The 15305-nt window shown below is 39.0% G+C and overlaps 1 protein-coding gene across 1 annotated transcript; it reads left to right on the forward strand.

Moving 5' to 3' along the window:
* Positions 1-6: 6 nt before the first annotated feature.
* CBLN2 (cerebellin 2 precursor) lies at positions 7-3962 on the forward strand. Its single transcript, XM_023741558.1, has 3 exons — positions 7-246; positions 3018-3137; positions 3400-3962. Exons 1-3 carry the CDS (start codon positions 211-213, stop codon positions 3595-3597), a joined length of 354 nt encoding a protein of 117 aa, XP_023597326.1. The 5' UTR covers positions 7-210; the 3' UTR covers positions 3598-3962.
* Positions 3963-15305: the final 11343 nt, after the last annotated feature.

Genomic DNA, 15305 nt, shown 5'->3' on the forward strand with positions numbered 1-15305 from the left:
CTGCTGCTGCTGCTCCTGCCGGCTGGCTGCCCGGTGCGCGCTCAGAACGACACGGAGCCCATCGTATTAGAGGGCAAGTGCCTGGTGGTGTGCGACTCGAGCCCGTCAGCCGATGGCGCTGTCACCTCCTCGCTGGGTATCTCCGTGCGCTCGGGCAGCGCCAAGGTGGCCTTCTCCGCCACGCGCAGCACCAACCATGAGCCGTCCGAGATGAGCAACCGTACCATGACCATCTATTTCGACCAGGTCAGCCGCCCGCCGCCCTGCGCTGGAGGTCGCTTGCGCCTCTCTTCTGCCCTGTCTGGCCCTTCTCCTCCCTCCCTTCCATGTTCATTCCTCATTTCCTAGGATGCCCTTCTTCCCATCTCCCTTCTTCACTGTGTTGCTGGGCCATCGTTAAATTCTTGGCTCAGTTGGCACTTGGCTGACCTAGAGGCTAGCAGAGCTGCCTGAATGACTGGAAAGATGTTTCCCGAAAGGAAACGTTGCACTTTTTACTTTTCGCTCTTGGGGGAGTAAAAATCAGCTCTTGTTCTTTGTGGCGGATGGCATTCAGTTACCCAGGAGGAGAACATAAAGAGTGAAGGTATTTAAACCACCCCCACTCCACCTGCTCCGAATGCGTTTTTGCCGAAGGTCTCAGCCAACAGCAGGAACTGTGTACCTGCTCTTCACTCTGAGGGGTGGACTGGGGAGGGTCTGTGTATGTTCAAGAAGAATGAGTGGAGGGGCGTGGGGAGACACACCAGGGATAGAGTAATTCCTGTGTCCAGATATACATGCAAAATCAAATGCCAGCCTTAAGCCACTTCCCTTCTTCCCACATGGTTCAAAGCAGACGGGCCAAAAAGAGGACCAGGCCTTTGTACCCCCATCTCTGGGTCAGAGGCTGTGACTTCTATTGTATTCTCCCCCTGCGTCTCTCTTATTTTTCAGCAACAAATTGAAGACACCTGAGTGGTTTCTAAACTTCAGCTCGTCAGCCCCTTCCTTTTGCCAAAGTCCCTTCCCATAAAATGGAATTCCCTGGAGTCACTGACAGCCTACTAGTGTTTATTGTACACACCCATTTGACTTCACCATGGCCTCTTGGGCCAGTGTTTTCATTTCTTCTAATCGTTGCTAAGGATTATGTATTTGATTTTCTTTCTTTTTTTTAATGTCTCTGTTTAATCTGTATTTGCAAGACATGAAAATATTTAACTGTGTCCACATTAAGGAGACAACAGTGAAATCTGCGTTTGGGAACTATCTGTTAATAAGTTCTTTATGTGTCTTTTAAATTATTGTTATTATTATTAATATTCACCTATCAATGCCTTAGAGATAGGTTTCACAGCATTTGCACAGGTGTCATTGTGTGTCAGAATGGCTCTGTGATTTTGGGCACGGTAAGGAGAAGAAGGACTCGAGTTTTATAGCTGAGCCGACTGTGACAGGGGAGGTGACATGATGGTTCCCAGGTACCCCAGTTATGTAGTAATTGAGACCTGCCTATCTGGGCCTGGCTGGATTTTCTCCGTCTAGAGCAGCGCCCTGAATTTGCCAGTTTCCTGCATTTCAAGTTGAGGAGGTGAAGAAAAGGGGCAGCTCCAAGTGCAGGCTGTAAAGGGAGAATCGTTTATTCTCCTCTGAAGCCTTGGGCGGCAGACAGAGAGAAGAGCCTTCCTGGGACTGTGAAGCAAAGCGGCATCCTGAAGGGCTTTTTTTGCCAACAATAGAGCCGAGTGTCTGTGTGAGTCTGCAGGTGACCAAGGGTGAAGTGGTTTCAGGCTGGGCTGAAAAAGTCCGTGTTCTCCAAGTCCAAGAATTACTGTTACTAGCAGCAGTTTGCATTGCTTTGGGGAACGCACATTATGCATCTTTTCTCTAATGAGTGTGCAAGATAGAACAGCAAAAGGTATTCAGCTGAAGTTTATTTTCTGATTGGATGACAGCGTCTCTTGTCTAGGGTTCTGTTGATGTTGCTGGTGATTTTAGAAGCCAAGGACACCAGGCAGGCCACTTTATGATTTTAATCAGATTGTGCCTTTGTGTGTAAGTAGGAGTGGGGACATGATTCAAAGTGGCCAGTCTCTGTCTTGAACATCTGAAGAGATTTGCCTAATAACGGGGACCCTCTGTCCTTCGGGTTCTGCTTTTGGCATTGCAGCACCCTCTCCCTTTTATTCGAGGAAAACCATCTGCAGGGTCATGTGATCGTGTATCTGGTGGCTCATTTTGTAACGGTTCTTGCATGTTATAGAATTCCCTGAGTTTGAGATGAGGGCATCCAAGCTCCAAATTCGATTCTCCCTTTACTTGTTCAAGCTTGTTTGCACGCCCTGTAGCTCAGCCAGGGAGATAAGCCCATTGCTCAGAGGAAAGCGAGGCAAAGCAGGGCAGCTGGTATTTCACGACCCTGGTCTCTCATCCAGCATTCGTCATTGAGTACCTACTGTGTGCTGCCAGAGCATGTGCCAGACACTGGGAAATGATAGAGATAAAAGCCAGATGCAGTCAGTTCCCTCCTGAAGCATCCAATGTTAGGCCCTACCTGGGCCTCGCATAACTTAACCTCATTTCTTTGGCTTCTGACTCCATCGCCCTTTCTCTCCTCATTCAGTATAAATCTATTTTTGTTCACCAAACTTCATGTTGAAGTCCCCACAATCCCACAGACCTCTGCAGCAGACTCAGTTGACACTCGATTTACTGTCTCCAATCCCTTCCTCTCTGTTCCTCCGTACAGCATACAACATGCTCATCCACTGTTTGAATGCATAAAAAAAGAGTCTTAAAAAAAAAATCTTTATTAACTACAACCCATTAGAATACCTTTGAAATCAACACCTCCTGTGGGATATTGTAATCCAGCCCCTGACTCCTTCCTGGAGGAGCCTTGGAATGCTAAGTGTTATTGCCTACTTTTCTGCAGCTAATAAAGGAACTGGTGTTGCTGGCTTTTTGAGAATGATTAAAACACGCTGAGCAGGGCCTTGCAATGTTCTTGCTTTATTCCCTCTTTCTTTTTGCAGGTCTTAGTAAATATTGGCAACCATTTCGATCTTGCCTCCAGCATATTTGTAGCACCGAGAAAAGGGATCTATAGTTTCAGCTTCCATGTGGTCAAAGTATATAACAGACAGACCATCCAGGTGGGTAGCTCTGACACGGTCTGGGCCCTTGCAGGTTTGGGTTAGTACATCACCATTGCTCAAGGCCCTTCCCAAGCTCTGTGAGGCTGAGCGAAAGAGGGAGCATGGGCTGCTTGCCGACCAGGAGGGCTGTGGCTCTGAGCCATCTGGGGATTCTCCGCATCAGGCCCTTGGGTGTGCGTGGGGAGGTCGGAGGAGAAGAGAACAAGGTATGGAAGTGAGGCCCTTCTTGGTCTGCTGAGTTTTGCCCTCCATGTTTCAGGTCAGTTTAATGCAGAATGGCTACCCAGTGATCTCCGCGTTTGCAGGAGACCAGGACGTCACCCGAGAAGCGGCCAGCAATGGTGTCCTCCTGCTCATGGAAAGGGAAGACAAAGTGCATCTCAAACTGGAGAGGGGCAACCTCATGGGGGGATGGAAATATTCTACCTTCTCTGGCTTCTTGGTCTTTCCACTATAAGCAGAGTCCCCTGGATGGTGGGGAGCTGCAGTCTGGACCCAGGAATCCACCCTTCCTTCGTGATACCCCAAACTTGCCAGAAGATGACACTTGTTTCCAACTTCTCATCTGACTGCTGCAGTGGAAGAACGATTTCCTTCTAACCAGTATTTTCTTTGAATATTGACAATTCCTCAGGAACCTGGCCTCTAATTAATTTTAGATGACAAGGTCTTAAGGAGAAATGAAATTATTGATTGGAGCAATTTGTACCTGTGATTGTAAAGTCAATATTGGATTTTATTGTTGGGACCATGGACCTTTCTTCTTTTGTTTGTAAATTGTATTGTCGTCCCTGAGCAAGGAGTCTGCTGGCCCCAGGATGGATCACAGGTGGCAGTCGGGGCTCGAAGCAGGAACCCGGCAAATGACCACCCGCCGGACAGCCCTTGAAATGTGTTCTCTGTATGTCTGTATAGCCTTAAGAAAAAGAACGGATCCACATTCATTCTGTATTTGCTTTCCCCCTGGGTGGATTGGAGAACTTGGGAGGGGGCTGGGAATATTGTGAACCTGTCAAGAAGTGCTTTACCCAGAGACGCAATTTTGCACGATTGGACTGTGACTTTTGTTTTGTATTGTTTGTGTTTTTTCTTGAAAAGCTTTACTTTCCTTCCACAGTCAGCTCTCCCTCCTCCCTCTGACTCTTACTCTTCGTGCTGGGGGTGGGGAGAAGATGTATGTTAAATTCATGGATGAGACCAAACAAAACAAAACATACCTGTGTATTTTGTTCTGAATGAGACCAAATGAAAAAAGCAAAAAGTACCTGTATGTCAGAGTAAAAATAACACATGGACAATTCTGTTAATTCTTTCAAAGTGATTCTCTCAGATGCACTTTTTTAGAACTAGCACCCTGGATATTTTTTATTTCCAATCAGAATACATAAAGAACTTGCCCTTCCGGGGTGGGCTTGAGTCATATAAAATGAGAGTGGAAGCTATAAGGACCACGTCCCCAAACGTGCTGATTCATTGGCAAGCGTGGAGCGTGCTCCTGTCTTCTCAGCAGATTGTTTTAGTCCGTGTGGATCCACCTCTGAGTGAGCAGACATGGACGGTGTGCCTCACAGACGGCAGACCAGTCCCTCTTCCCCAGGAACCCTCCTTCGCTCTGCCAAGGAAAGGGGTGTGTTGACACTCCCTGTGTGAACCTGGCCCGGAGCTACCTCGAAGTCACAGCACTTAAAGGTATTGGCTGAGGTACGTGGGAGCCATTTTACAAATTTCTCTTGTGCAACAATATCGCTAAGGCACAGCCAGGAGTTGATGGGTGCAGGATTTGTATGTCAAGGAACTGTCACCAATCCCGAAGCTATCAAAGATGAGACCTCAAACAGGATGTTAATTTGTCCTTTGTGTAACAATGTAATCAAAGTATCAACGATAAAAAGTCATCATTTAAGATTCAGAATAAATGGGTTTGATGTCTGGCTTGCTCTTCTCCCTCCACATCATCTCCTGATTCTCAAAATATCTATAAGTAATGGCCAAGTATTGAGGATTTAGGAAAAAGTAAATCCATACTGTTCCTCTTTAAAAAATGTTACACATTTGCACACTCCCAAGCACATACACCCATATAAGCAGATCTAGCTATGAATCTAGGTTGATATGGCACATTTAGGTATAAAAATATATACACACACGTGTGTGTGTGTGTTTATTTCACATAGAGTTTTCAAGGGGTAGATTAAATGGAAAAGACAGCATTAAGAAGGTTTTGTGACTAGGCAATCTTCTTTTTTCTCATGTAACCTTTGGCTTGGTACAATTTCCAGTCCAATATTTCAATCAGAGAACACCGATACGAAAGGAACAACCGTTTGAGGAAGATAACAGGTCTTTAAAAAATGTGACAGAGGGGAGGTGGGGGCATTGGGTTCTATTTTCTAATAAGAAATGCAGTAGCGATTATATAAATGAGTAAATGTAAAGCTTGACTCAGGATCAAAGTTTTACTGTCCTTAGCTGAAGAGCATAATAGGATGCAGAATTTGATTTGAATTATAAGGTCTATTACATTTTGTGAGGTGGGTGGTGGTGGTGGGGGATCAAGAAACATCAACCAAAAAGCATTGGGGGTATTTTGGGTATTTGGAGTATTCTCGAGATAGTACTTCTAAATAAGAGAATTGCTTATTAACATTGGCAGCATAAACAGAAGGAGGCTAGCTAATAGATTTGCCCTCTGTGTTTTATTGCTCTTTGTTATTCAGTTGTCTTTCTCTCTTCTTCTTAACCCTTATGTCCTGTTTAAAACAAACAGCAAACCTCATTAGAGGACAATATAGTGCTTTGGAGATTGAAAGATACATGAGTAGTTATTATTTTTATTGCTTAATGATATATAATACACACAACTGTTTGTATTCACAACTTTATTTATTATACTGCCTAATAAAAAACAAGTTATTAAACTGACCAGTCTAAAAATAAGTACGTTTTAGGGGTCTTTTATATATGAAAAAAGCAGTTTGATTGTGATTCTTCAAGTCCTATCTTTTTTTTTTTTTTTCCTTTTGAGACGGATGCCAAAACCCTATTAGGAAGAAGCCATGAAGATAGTGTCTCTGAGGTTCTTTATAAGCTAGTGCAATGTCGACCAAGGTTCTCTTTGGCTAAGAACCCTGATCTTTGAGGGAGATGAAACTCTGCACAGTCTACGCTATATATAGGTCAGATCAAAATACCAAAATGTATTTTCCTCTTAAAAAAAAAAAACTATCATATCGGAGGCTGGAGATTCAGAAGTTCTCTCTCTGAGCCTTGATTTTCTCATCTAGGAAATGGGGGCATAACCCCTGCACTGTGCCCACCTCACAGGGTTGTTGTGAGAACTGTAAAGCACTCTAATAACATGGGGCATTGCTATGGAGAGAAGGTGTTTCTGGAGAAACAGATTTTTCAGTGTACAATTTATGAAAACTATTTCATATGACCATCTGAGAGGAGGGTGCTTTTATATGAAATAATTCTCCGTATTTCTAAATAGCCTATTAAAACTGTAACACTATATTGAAGTTTTCTTTAAGTTGATTTTTAGGAATGATGCTAATATGAACATATCAGATTCTATAAATTTTAACATTAAGTCAGTTATGGTATTCGACTGCCCTATGTGGTTTAAATTCTGTTCCACTATGTAATATAGAAATTTTATAATAATATACAACTGTAACATTTTTAGCACAAGTGAAACATGAGATACTGATATTTTGGCATTATAATAGTAAGTTGCTGTAGTTGTTACATGTTAACCCTACTAAGCAGATACAAACATTGCAAATGCTTTTAAAATAATACCATTTTTTAACTTAAAATATATTCTAGATTTGAAATATCAGCCTAACAATTCAACTCTAAGTCCTAAGAAACTGTGCTTGCTGTCTGTCATTCCTGAGACTTTCTGCATCCTGCTTTGATTTATGTATTCATGTATAAATGAAATTATCTACCTTTTTACAATTTGTACTTACTTAGGCTGCAAGAGTAAAGGTGATAAAAACCCATTGAATATTAGCATGAAAACTTACGATATCCTGTGGAGATTACATGGATTGACTTCTTTAGAAAAACTTTATCTTTAGCTAAATTTAGTTATGTAAGCATCAGAAGAGTTACAAAATATATACAAACCAAAAGAAAAAGAAAAAACCCTTTGCTGAATCTGTAATTTTATTTGTAATATTTTCTTGATATCTTCCCAAGGAAATGACAATGGTCGTTTTCCTAGTAACTCTTTTCATATATACTATTGTTTGCCTGTCAGTACATGAATATGTGCACCAGATTTTTTAACACAATGATATACAATAAAATAGATAGACTAGCCACATTCTTCAGAAATGCAGGAATATGTGGAAAGAGAATTTGATGATTCTTCTTAAACAAGCAAAATGACAACACAGGTTACTTCCTGATGCTTCAGAAAGAGTAAAAGGAGAAAAGAATATAATCAATTTGTGTCCCCTTGATTTCGCTGTGTATTATAAGTAAACTAATACTGCGATAAGGTTGCTGCAAATAAAATAGTTAATGTTTGTTTATCCACATTTCTACAACTTGGGAAGTACATAATAATCTAGTACATAGATGTATGTGGATGAAAGGCTTTTTACGTTATATTTAAGATGGTGTAAGTATATGGTAGAAGTCATAGAGGCAGTTTGCACTGAAGAATTCTGAAGAGTTTACTCTGTACTATTAAAACATTTTATAAGAAAGGAATAGAAAGAGATTAACCATAGAATTACAATGAGTTTGTGTTTGTTTTTGTTTTGCCTTATTTGTGTAGGAACGTGCCTATTATCTGTACTATTTCTAAAGCTGGTAGTAGCTACTAAAATGGGATATTACACACTTACCTTTAAATTTAAGCTCAAAGCCTATAACCTCTCATGAGACTCTTAAAATTATTTTTCTTGGCTTCTAAGGAGCAAGCACCCAAAAATAATGAAGAAAGTTGTAATACCATTTCTATTTGGTGTTATAATTTTACTTTTTTAATTCTCTGCATCTTTTTTTTTCCCCTATAATACACTCTGAAGAAGTTAGCTGATAATGACAACATTCATTAGTTAATTTTGCTTGTATTATTTGTCTAGCCATTTGAAATATAATTTTTGCAAACAGTATTTGCCCAAAAGTATATTTGCTGCCTTTGCGGATGGAAGCCTACAATTCATTAACATTTAGACTTTTTAAAACTTCCATATGTTACATAGCTAACGATGAAGTGATTGAATAGATGCAATCTCTCTCCATCCCTCAAAAAGGAAAAAATAATCATGCCAAAACTCCTTTAAGGTAGATCCAATGATTATAAACTTAGGAAAAAAAAAAAAAAGGCATGTCCAGGAGTCTTACAGTGTTATGCCAAAATATGAATCCTAAGTAAATGAGCTTTTCTTCCATTCCTAACCCAGTAGGGTAACTTGAAATTTCAAGGGCAAAAGCCGCGTGGTTGTACCTCCTACAGATAATAGGAGCTCCGTTTTATCTTCCCAAGTGGGTTTTGCTGTAGATTTCCATCAGCAAAATCACTTAAGTGTCTATAGCGTCATAAATCATCATCTTCATCATCTCACCCACATACACTCACTGTGTAGTGTAAATGAGCTCCTTGACAACTTAATTTGGAAAAGAAATCTTCATTCCCTCTTCTTAATGCCTCCAGCAGGACTCCCCAGGGTTAGAATGCTGCTTTGCACTTGAGCTATTCTAACAGAATGGAGGCTACTTATTAATGAGACACAACCCGTCTTGCCACCTGACTACTAATGCCTTGACTTTTCTGGTTGCTCCCTGACATTCTGCAGGATTGCAGTTTTCTCCTTTGGAATTCTTTTGAGGTGGAGTATGTTGGCAATGCATTTGGGTATGGAATTCATCAGTTGTGTTGCATAAGTGTGTTTGATCATCCTTCATTCATTTTAAAATATTTATTGCCATCTCCTGCGATTTCAAAGTCCATTAGGATATAGTGCATCTTAATATTTCCCTGATTTTATATATAAATGAATATTTATTGTGATTCTGGGCACATAAATATTATGCAACATACTTAAGAATAACATCATAGTAAAATGAATATTCTAATATATAACTTAATTAACTATAAAATTTGGTAAATTCTCCTTATTACTGAACCCCTCATTTGCAATATTTCTACATGGATCTCAAAGACTCTGGCCATCTTTTTTAAAAGTATATTAGTCTATGAAACACTTATCTTTAAATGGCTAATGTCTTCTTTTACCATCGTATAATATTAGATCAGGAATAGTGTATCCCAGAGAGAAGCCTATCACAGAAAAACAAATTCAGAATGTGGAAATGTGATATTGTCTTCTTTTCATATTCCAAGCACCATGTCAGAATGTCATAGCAGAGTTTTTGTTCAGGAATTGTAAATTGTCAGTGGAAAGAGCAATTACATTACTCATAAAAAATGATCTTTTGGGAACAGAGTGTAGATACTTCCTTTTCATTCCACAACATTTATGGATTGCTGCCTAGGGGCCAGACAAGGTGCTTAGAGCTGATGATAGAAACAAAGACACACTCTGTGTGCACCAAGCGCTCACAGTCCTCGTTAGAGAGTGTTCAAAACTAGCCTGGAGGCTATCCTGTTAAATTCAGACTGAGGGCGTGGGCTGGGATGGATGGGTAAGGAGCTTTGGAATTTGGAATGCATATTTACTAATGCGTGTAGTAAAATGTAATTTGCCTTTTTCTCATATGAAGAGGAGAGTGCTGCTTTACCATTTATATTGAATACTGAACATCAACTGATCCCTCAGCTAAAAGTTCCTCCCGTTACCTTTCCTGCCATGATGAACGTGGTTGAATATTTAGCTGATTAAACCTTATGAACCAGCCTTGAGAGTATTAAAGTGGAATGAGGACAGATATAGGGAAGTTCCATGGTTTTAACACATAGTCCTTTTTTCAGTTCTATTATTTCTGCTGACCGTAGGTGTGGTGAGGTACTTGGGAAGACAGAAGGCATGCTAGAGTTAGTCAAGTCTTTAGAAGACAGACAGATAACAGGATACAAGTGAGACGTGATTGTAGCAAAGTCTTTCTTAAAACAGAACTGGATGGGGGACCCTACCTGGCACTTTGGGATTTTATCCAATGTATTAGCTTAATGAATAAATATCTAACTTAAGAAAAGATAAATGTGAGACCAGATGATTCTGGTAGCAAACACAAATTCTGTATGACTTATTTGTATGCACATATTGGTGCCTATGCACGTGTGTGTATGAGTGCATGGATTTGAGTATAAACACATATCTGTAAATAAAATTGCCAGTCATTTCCAACTCATGGTGATCCAACTCATGACGACCCCACGTGTTGCAGAGTAAAACTGTATTTCATAGGGTTTTCAAGGCTATGACCTTTGAGGCACCTCTGGGTGGGTTTTAACCACCAACCTTTTGGTTAGCAGACGAGTACTTAACCATTTGCACCACCCAGCGACTCCATAAAAACATAAACATACACACACATCTATGTGTGTGTGTATACATATATATATACACAAACATCTATATCTGTAAACATATCTATATGCATATTTACATTTATATCTATCTCAAAACTTAACCAATATCCAATCAATTTCATGTGTCTCCAGCTGTGCCATCATTAAACACTTGCCTTCATATAAGAGGGATCTGCTGGACGTAAGTACCTTTGCTTGAGTGCACAGATTTACTTCCACTTTTTTCTTTTTTTCCTCAACCATGTGGTCTCTGTTTCCTATTTTATTTCTTGCATTCAATCTTAGAAGTCTATTTTCACCAGGAGCAAGAAATTGTATCTGGTCTCACTGACAGACAGAGATTGAGAGCTGGTGAGAATAATTAGGCCATCTGGTGCGATAAATCCAATAGAAAGATGTGATCAGTGGATCATGGCCTAATCTGCCATTCATCCATTGCATCCGAATCACCTTAGCATTAAAGAATGACAAGGGGCTGGGTTTTTAAAGGAAATTGCCACATCTCCCCAATCATTAGCAGGCAGAAGGCTTGCGTGCATCAGACTGTGATAATTGGGGAAGACTTATTCTCCCCTGAGGCCTATTACTTTCTTATGCTCCATTTTTCCTCTTATTTTTATGTCTCAAAGTATACTGCACCCAACAGTAAATGCCATACAATTTTTAGTTATGATTTTTACCAATTCCTGAGTATGTTCATTAGGAGAAATGATTTGCTTAAGTAAACTTTTCTTTATATGTTCATGGAGAATTGAACTGGACCTAAATTTATTTTTGTCAGTATTTTTTTCCAGAGTTACAGAAACATTTGTTTCAAGAAAACTCCCCAATAGATGGTGCTGCTGCTGTGATTTAAACTGTTGAGTAATTAGTATGCAAAAATGGTCCCGTGAGAGACCTCTGGGAACTCCCTTACATCGAGTTTTAGAAAGACAAAAATGTAGCTTTATTTTTGCTAAATGCAAATTGACGTAATTGTATAATTTTAAAACTTCAGAAAGATTTCTTGATGTTTTGAGGTCAAGAAATCACGTCTCGTCTCCATTGTTCATATCTCAAATCTCATTGAAACATAAGCGCACACAAAATTTTGAGTTACGAAAGGATGAACTGACTGGCCTTCCAAGTTTTTTCCCCATAATGCTTCAAGGCTGTATTAGTTAAAACTGTAATATGAAAGACAGAGCAAAATTGAAATGGAATCCTCCCTTCATATTCAGAAGATTTTCAGATGTAAGAAGTAGAATGTCAGAATGCTGCTGCTGCTGATAAACAATTAATATATCGAAGTTTCCGGAAATACAAATGGTTAATGTGCTCGGCTGCTAACGGAAGGGTTGGAGGTTTGAGTCCACCCGGAGGCACCTCAGAAGAAAGGCCTGGCAATCTACTTCCAAAAAAAAACCACAGCCATTGAAAACCCTATGGAGCACAGTGCTGCTCCGAAACATGAGCTTGCCACGAGTCAGAATTGACTCTGTAACAACTGATGGTAATACACACCAGGCACTATACTGAGAGCTTTACAGTTATCATGCCATTTAATCATTATGATAACCTTATAAATGGATGCAATCATTATCCCCGTTTTACAGATGATAAGAGTATAGCTCAAGCAGTTAAATGATCTGGTCAAAGTCACATAGCTAATAAGCTGCAGAGTTAGGATTCCAGTCTTAGACTGTCCAATTCTGGAATCTATTCTCTAAACCATCGTCTTATACGGCATCTCAGTTTGAGAATGTGTGAAAATCATTCTGTCAAATAAGAAATCTATATGTTATGAGTAATCATAAGTGTGGGTATCACAGATTCAATAAAACACATTGTTTAAAAATAGGACAGAGAACTATTGCAACAGCTGTTGTAACTTTACCAAAGCTCCTATATCAGAAACAGTGCAGTTTGGGTTCTTACTATGCAGGTTATCATTCCATTGCAGAAAATGATGGAAGCATTTTTCCTTTATTTTCCTTGCCAGAACTTTTTGCAAAGATAAATACTAAATACTCAAACACATAAATACAAATACCTCATTTTCCCTTTTTTTCTCAAAATCATTAGTATTTTTTACAAAGGCCACAAATCACTTTCTCTCTAGAATTTTGGAGTGATACCTAAGAAATCAAGTGCAAGAAGCAAATAAGTTGTGCTTGGATTGAGCGACTTACCGCTTTAAAACTGCTCATGGAGCTTTAAGCTTAACCTTTCACTGCAGAAATACTGTTCAGAGCCCTGGAGTTCCTTAAGAGATTAGATCTGTTGTCCTGAAGGCATAACTAGCAAAATTAAAACTAAAATTAAAGACAGATTTTAGAGAAGGTAAGTGGTATTTGATTGTTGTAAATACTCTTATAGTATCCTTATATAAGAAAAAAAATACATTTTTGAAGTTAGATGATAATAAGGCAAAATAAAAGAATACAAAAGTCTCCAAATGTTTTTATTTATTTTTTTACCTAAGAATAATTTGTATATTTTGTTAGCACTCTTTGCATCTTTTTTGCAGCTCCCTGCTAGCTTAAATAGCTGTGGACCTAGAAAAGTGCTCACATTTGTATCTTTTGAATCTGAATTCATTATCAAGCCTTTTTAAGAGACTTGACCTTCATGTATAAATAAACGGTGTGTTTTAAGAGAGGTAAGTATTTATTTGTAAAATTCTATATGGCTGGGCTCCTGCCTTGCCTTCACCTACCATCAACAGGTGGAAATCCTTAAGAGTCTTCATCACTTAGTACAACTAGAATAAGAGAGATCAGCCAAATATGTAATAGCTACATACAGAAATGTTTTCATTTCCAATGAAATAAGGCATTTAAGTAAAATCCCAAACATGCACAAAATCAATTTAGATTCTGATAACTTAAAGATTCCCCCTCCAAAAAAAAAAAAAAAATCTTGCAAATGTTCTATTGACTGCCTGGGACAGATTTATTCACTTTAAGGACTATCCAATTAAGCTTATTGGCCTGTAAGGTAATCAATGTACTTCATCAGGTGATTGCTTGATGACTATGTAGCTGTGGTTTATTGATAGTATTTTGGCATCATAGAACTTTATTCTGCCAACCTGGCGGTTATTCCTTTACTTAGAAAGCCGGCTAAGAGACTCTGTAACAGGACGCTATGGAATGTGTCTTGTCAGGCCTGAGCCACAGAGGGTGAGCAGGCTAATTCTGCCACACCCAGGCACTCTGGCAGGCTTATGACCTCTTTGGACTGGCTTTAACTCCGAGAATGTACACATAGGAATTAAAATCATTCTTGTTTATTAGAACCAAGTGTATGAAGAAAAGTATACCAGGGCACACTGATCTGATGGTGATGATGATGATGATATGGAGATGTAAATGTACCCATGAATAAGATAGATAGATATTTTAAATATATGGTGGTTTAAAAGAATGCATAAATGGGATATATATATGTGTGTGTGTGTCTGTGTGTTGTTTAAATATATATAATGTATTATAATCTATCTATATAAACATATATATAAACACACATATATGTGTATGTATATATGTGTCTATTTATCTATCTTTTGGTGTTATTTTTGTTGCAAAATTTTATATGTTATAGCATTTGCCATAATTATTTCCTTTATTCTTGCATACCTCTCAGTGTCTTCATTTACCTTGGTCAAGTTGTGCTGTCTTCCCCCAGATTGTGTACTGTCTATCCCATCACCAGAATTAATATGTGACTTCTAATAATCACTTTCACCTCCTTCTCCCTCCCATCCCTGGTAGCCATCAAAGAACATTGCTTTCTGTGTGTATACCTATTCTTGATTTTTTATAAAGTGGTATCATGCAATATTTGTCCCTTTGTGTTTGACTTGTTTCACTCACCATAGTGTCCTCCAGATTCATCCATCTTATAAGATGTTTCATGGACTCATCATTTTTCTTTATCATTGTGTAGCATTCCATTGTATGTATCTTCCACAATTTGTTTATCCATTCATCCATTGATGGGCACTTTTGTTGTTTCCATATTTTTGCTATTGTGAATAATGCTGCAATGAATGTAAGTGTGCATATGTCTACTTGTGTCACAAAGGCCACAAATCACTTTCTCTCTAGAATTTTAGAGTGATACCGAAGAAATCAAGTGCAAGAAGCAAATATACCTAGAAGTGGAATTGCTGTAACATAAGGTAGTTCTATTCCTAGCTTTTTGAGGAAGTGCCATACCACTTTCCATAGTGGTTGTACCATTTTACAATCCCACCAGCAAAGCATGAAAGTTCTAATCTCCCCGTAAACTCGCCATCATTAGTTGTTTTCTGCTGCTGTTGTTGTTCAGTGCCATTTTTTGCAGGGGTTAGATGGTATCTCATTGTAGTTTTGAGAGGCATCTCTCTAATGGCTAATGATTGTGAACATATCTTCATGTGTTTGTTAGGTGACCGAACATCCTTTTTAGTGAAGTATCATTTTGTTGTTGAGTTGTTGAAGTTTTCTATATATTTTAGAGATTATATCCTTGTCAGATAAGTCATTATCAAAATTTTTTTCGCAGTCTGTAGGTTCTCTTTTTACTCTTTCAGTAAAGTCTTTTGATGAGCATAAGTATTTAATTTTTAGAAGGTCTCAGTTATCTAGTTTATCTTCTGTTGGTGCATTTTTAGTTGTGTTTGA

The sequence above is a fragment of the Trichechus manatus genome, unplaced genomic scaffold, assembly GCF_000243295.1.
Source record: "Trichechus manatus latirostris isolate Lorelei unplaced genomic scaffold, TriManLat1.0 scaffold00183, whole genome shotgun sequence".
Taxonomy (NCBI): domain Eukaryota; kingdom Metazoa; phylum Chordata; class Mammalia; order Sirenia; family Trichechidae; genus Trichechus; species Trichechus manatus.

Excerpts from the sequence above, each read along its gene's own strand:
- CBLN2 (XM_023741558.1), top strand. The coding sequence starts at position 211 with ATGAGCAACCGTACCATGACCATCTATTTCGACCAG. Across the intron at positions 247-3,017 it reads TGACCATCTATTTCGACCAG|GTCTTAGTAAATATTGGCAA; the intron begins GTCAGCCGCCCG and ends TTCTTTTTGCAG. Across the intron at positions 3,138-3,399 it reads ATAACAGACAGACCATCCAG|GTCAGTTTAATGCAGAATGG; the intron begins GTGGGTAGCTCT and ends TCCATGTTTCAG.